The sequence below is a fragment of the Meleagris gallopavo genome, chromosome 4 (genome assembly GCF_000146605.3).
Source record: "Meleagris gallopavo isolate NT-WF06-2002-E0010 breed Aviagen turkey brand Nicholas breeding stock chromosome 4, Turkey_5.1, whole genome shotgun sequence".
Lineage (NCBI taxonomy): Eukaryota > Metazoa > Chordata > Aves > Galliformes > Phasianidae > Meleagris > Meleagris gallopavo.
The window spans coordinates 39,366,143-39,367,881 of NC_015014.2; the positions used below are offsets into that span (position 1 = coordinate 39,366,143).

General features: G+C 48.0%; 1 protein-coding gene across 1 annotated transcript in view; it reads right to left on the reverse strand.

Moving 5' to 3' along the window:
• Positions 1-3: 3 nt before the first annotated feature.
• Positions 4-1,739, reverse strand: part of LOC104910746 (alcohol dehydrogenase 1-like) — a 6,512-nt gene continuing 4,776 nt past the window's right edge. Inside the window, exons 6-8 of the mRNA XM_019615129.2 lie at positions 916-1,074; positions 357-495; positions 4-231 (exon numbers count right to left, since the gene is read on the reverse strand). Coding sequence (XP_019470674.1) covers positions 207-231; positions 357-495; positions 916-1,074 — 323 coding nt within the window. The 3' untranslated portion in view covers positions 4-206. The remainder of the gene's footprint in view (positions 232-356; positions 496-915; positions 1,075-1,739) is intronic.

Sequence of the window (1,739 nt, forward strand, 5' to 3'; positions counted from 1 at the left end):
GAAGAGTTTGTGAGACAGCCTTTATTTATATAACTGTTTTCTCAGGAGAGGGTGGGCGCAGGAGCGCTGGCAGCTGCAGCACAGCTGACAAGTTCCTTGTGCTTCTGTCTTTGCAGTCCATGAAGGGCGACGGGGGAGGGAAGGGCCCGCACAGGAGGGCATCTGCTGGGCTGTGTGCTGCACTCGTGCTGCCCCGATCGCATCCTTCAGAAGAGCAGCACGCTGCGAATGCTGGAGAGGGAGGAAAGGAAGGGAGGAGTTACAAGTGGTGCTACTGGCAGCGTCTGCGAGCTGACAGAAGTGCAGCTTCAATAGCTGCTGTGCATCACTCCTGTTGGTCCGAATCCGAATCTCACCTTTTGCCTGCACGTAGCAATTCAAATCCCTCGTTGATTTTAGCAAATGGCAGCGTGTGTGTGATCAGCAAGTCAGAGTTAAATTTCTTCTCCAAATAGCTGGCAATTAATTTGGGGATAGAGTCTCTCATTTTCCAGCCTGGAAATGGGAGAAATGGCATGCAGTGAATAACTGGAGATTTAGATTTATTGTTGTTACATGTTCTATTGTAGGTGCCTCCAAACTCAGTATATTCTATGATTCTCTTATTCTGTGAAGTGGAATTTCAGTATTCATTTTCACTTGTAGCTTTAACATCAGCAGCCTCCTACAAAGTCCTTCTGGGATGCTGCCAAGCTTGAAGTATTCACGATACCATAGAGGCTAATGGATAACAACTATGAGGTATATTTCTTTTGCTCTGATACCAAGTACCTTGCTGAACCATGTAATTGCATTCTGAAGGAAAGCATTACGTTATGTATGTTATGTCCTGGAGCATATTTGTTCCAGAGACATTTGAGAATTCCCGTGAAGGAGAAGGTTGAAATGTCCAAAATATCTTTCTTGGCTTCCTACCTCCAAGCAGAATCCCTTTACAGGTGCGCCCACTTAGTAGAAGGAATGGATCAATGGGAACTGTTGAACCAGCAGGTGGTTCCCCAATCATCACACAGACTCCAGTGCTCATATTGCAAGAGGCCAGGGCAGCAATCTGATGGGACAGGCAAGCACATTAGCTGAATTTGTCATAAATGCATTTTTTCCTTGCAGGTTTTGTGCCTGCCTGATACCTAATAATGGCGGGTGTTTCCTGCAGCAGCCTTGGAAACCTTCATTCCTATTGTGACACTTCTGAATCATTTCTCCCCAAGCAGAATGAGGAGTGTCAGGAGAAGTAGTAGGAGTAGTAGGGAATGTCAGGAGTAGTCCGCATGTGTTGACCAGGGGGAGGTCATGCTTGACCAACCTGGTAGCCTTCTATGATGTTGTCACTGGCTGGGGTGGATGGGGGGAGAGCAGTGGATGTAGTCTACCTTGATTTCAGCAAGACATTTGATACTGTCTCTCACAATATCCTTGCAACAAAGCTGAGGAAGTGTGGGATAGATCAGTGGACAGTGAGGTGGGTGGAGAACTGGCTGACTGGCAAAGCACAGAGGGTTGTCCTTGACGGTGCAGTGTCCGGTTGGAGACCTGTAACTAGTGGTGTTCCTCAGGGGTTGGTGCTGGGTCTGGTCTTGTTCAACATCTTCAACAATGACCTTGATGAGGGGATAGCGGCCACCCTCAGCAAGTTTGCTAATGATACGAAGTTGGGAGGATTGGCTGACACGCCTGAAGGCTGTGCTGCCATTCAGTGAGACCTGGACAGGCTGGAGAGCTGGGGCAGTAAGAAACCA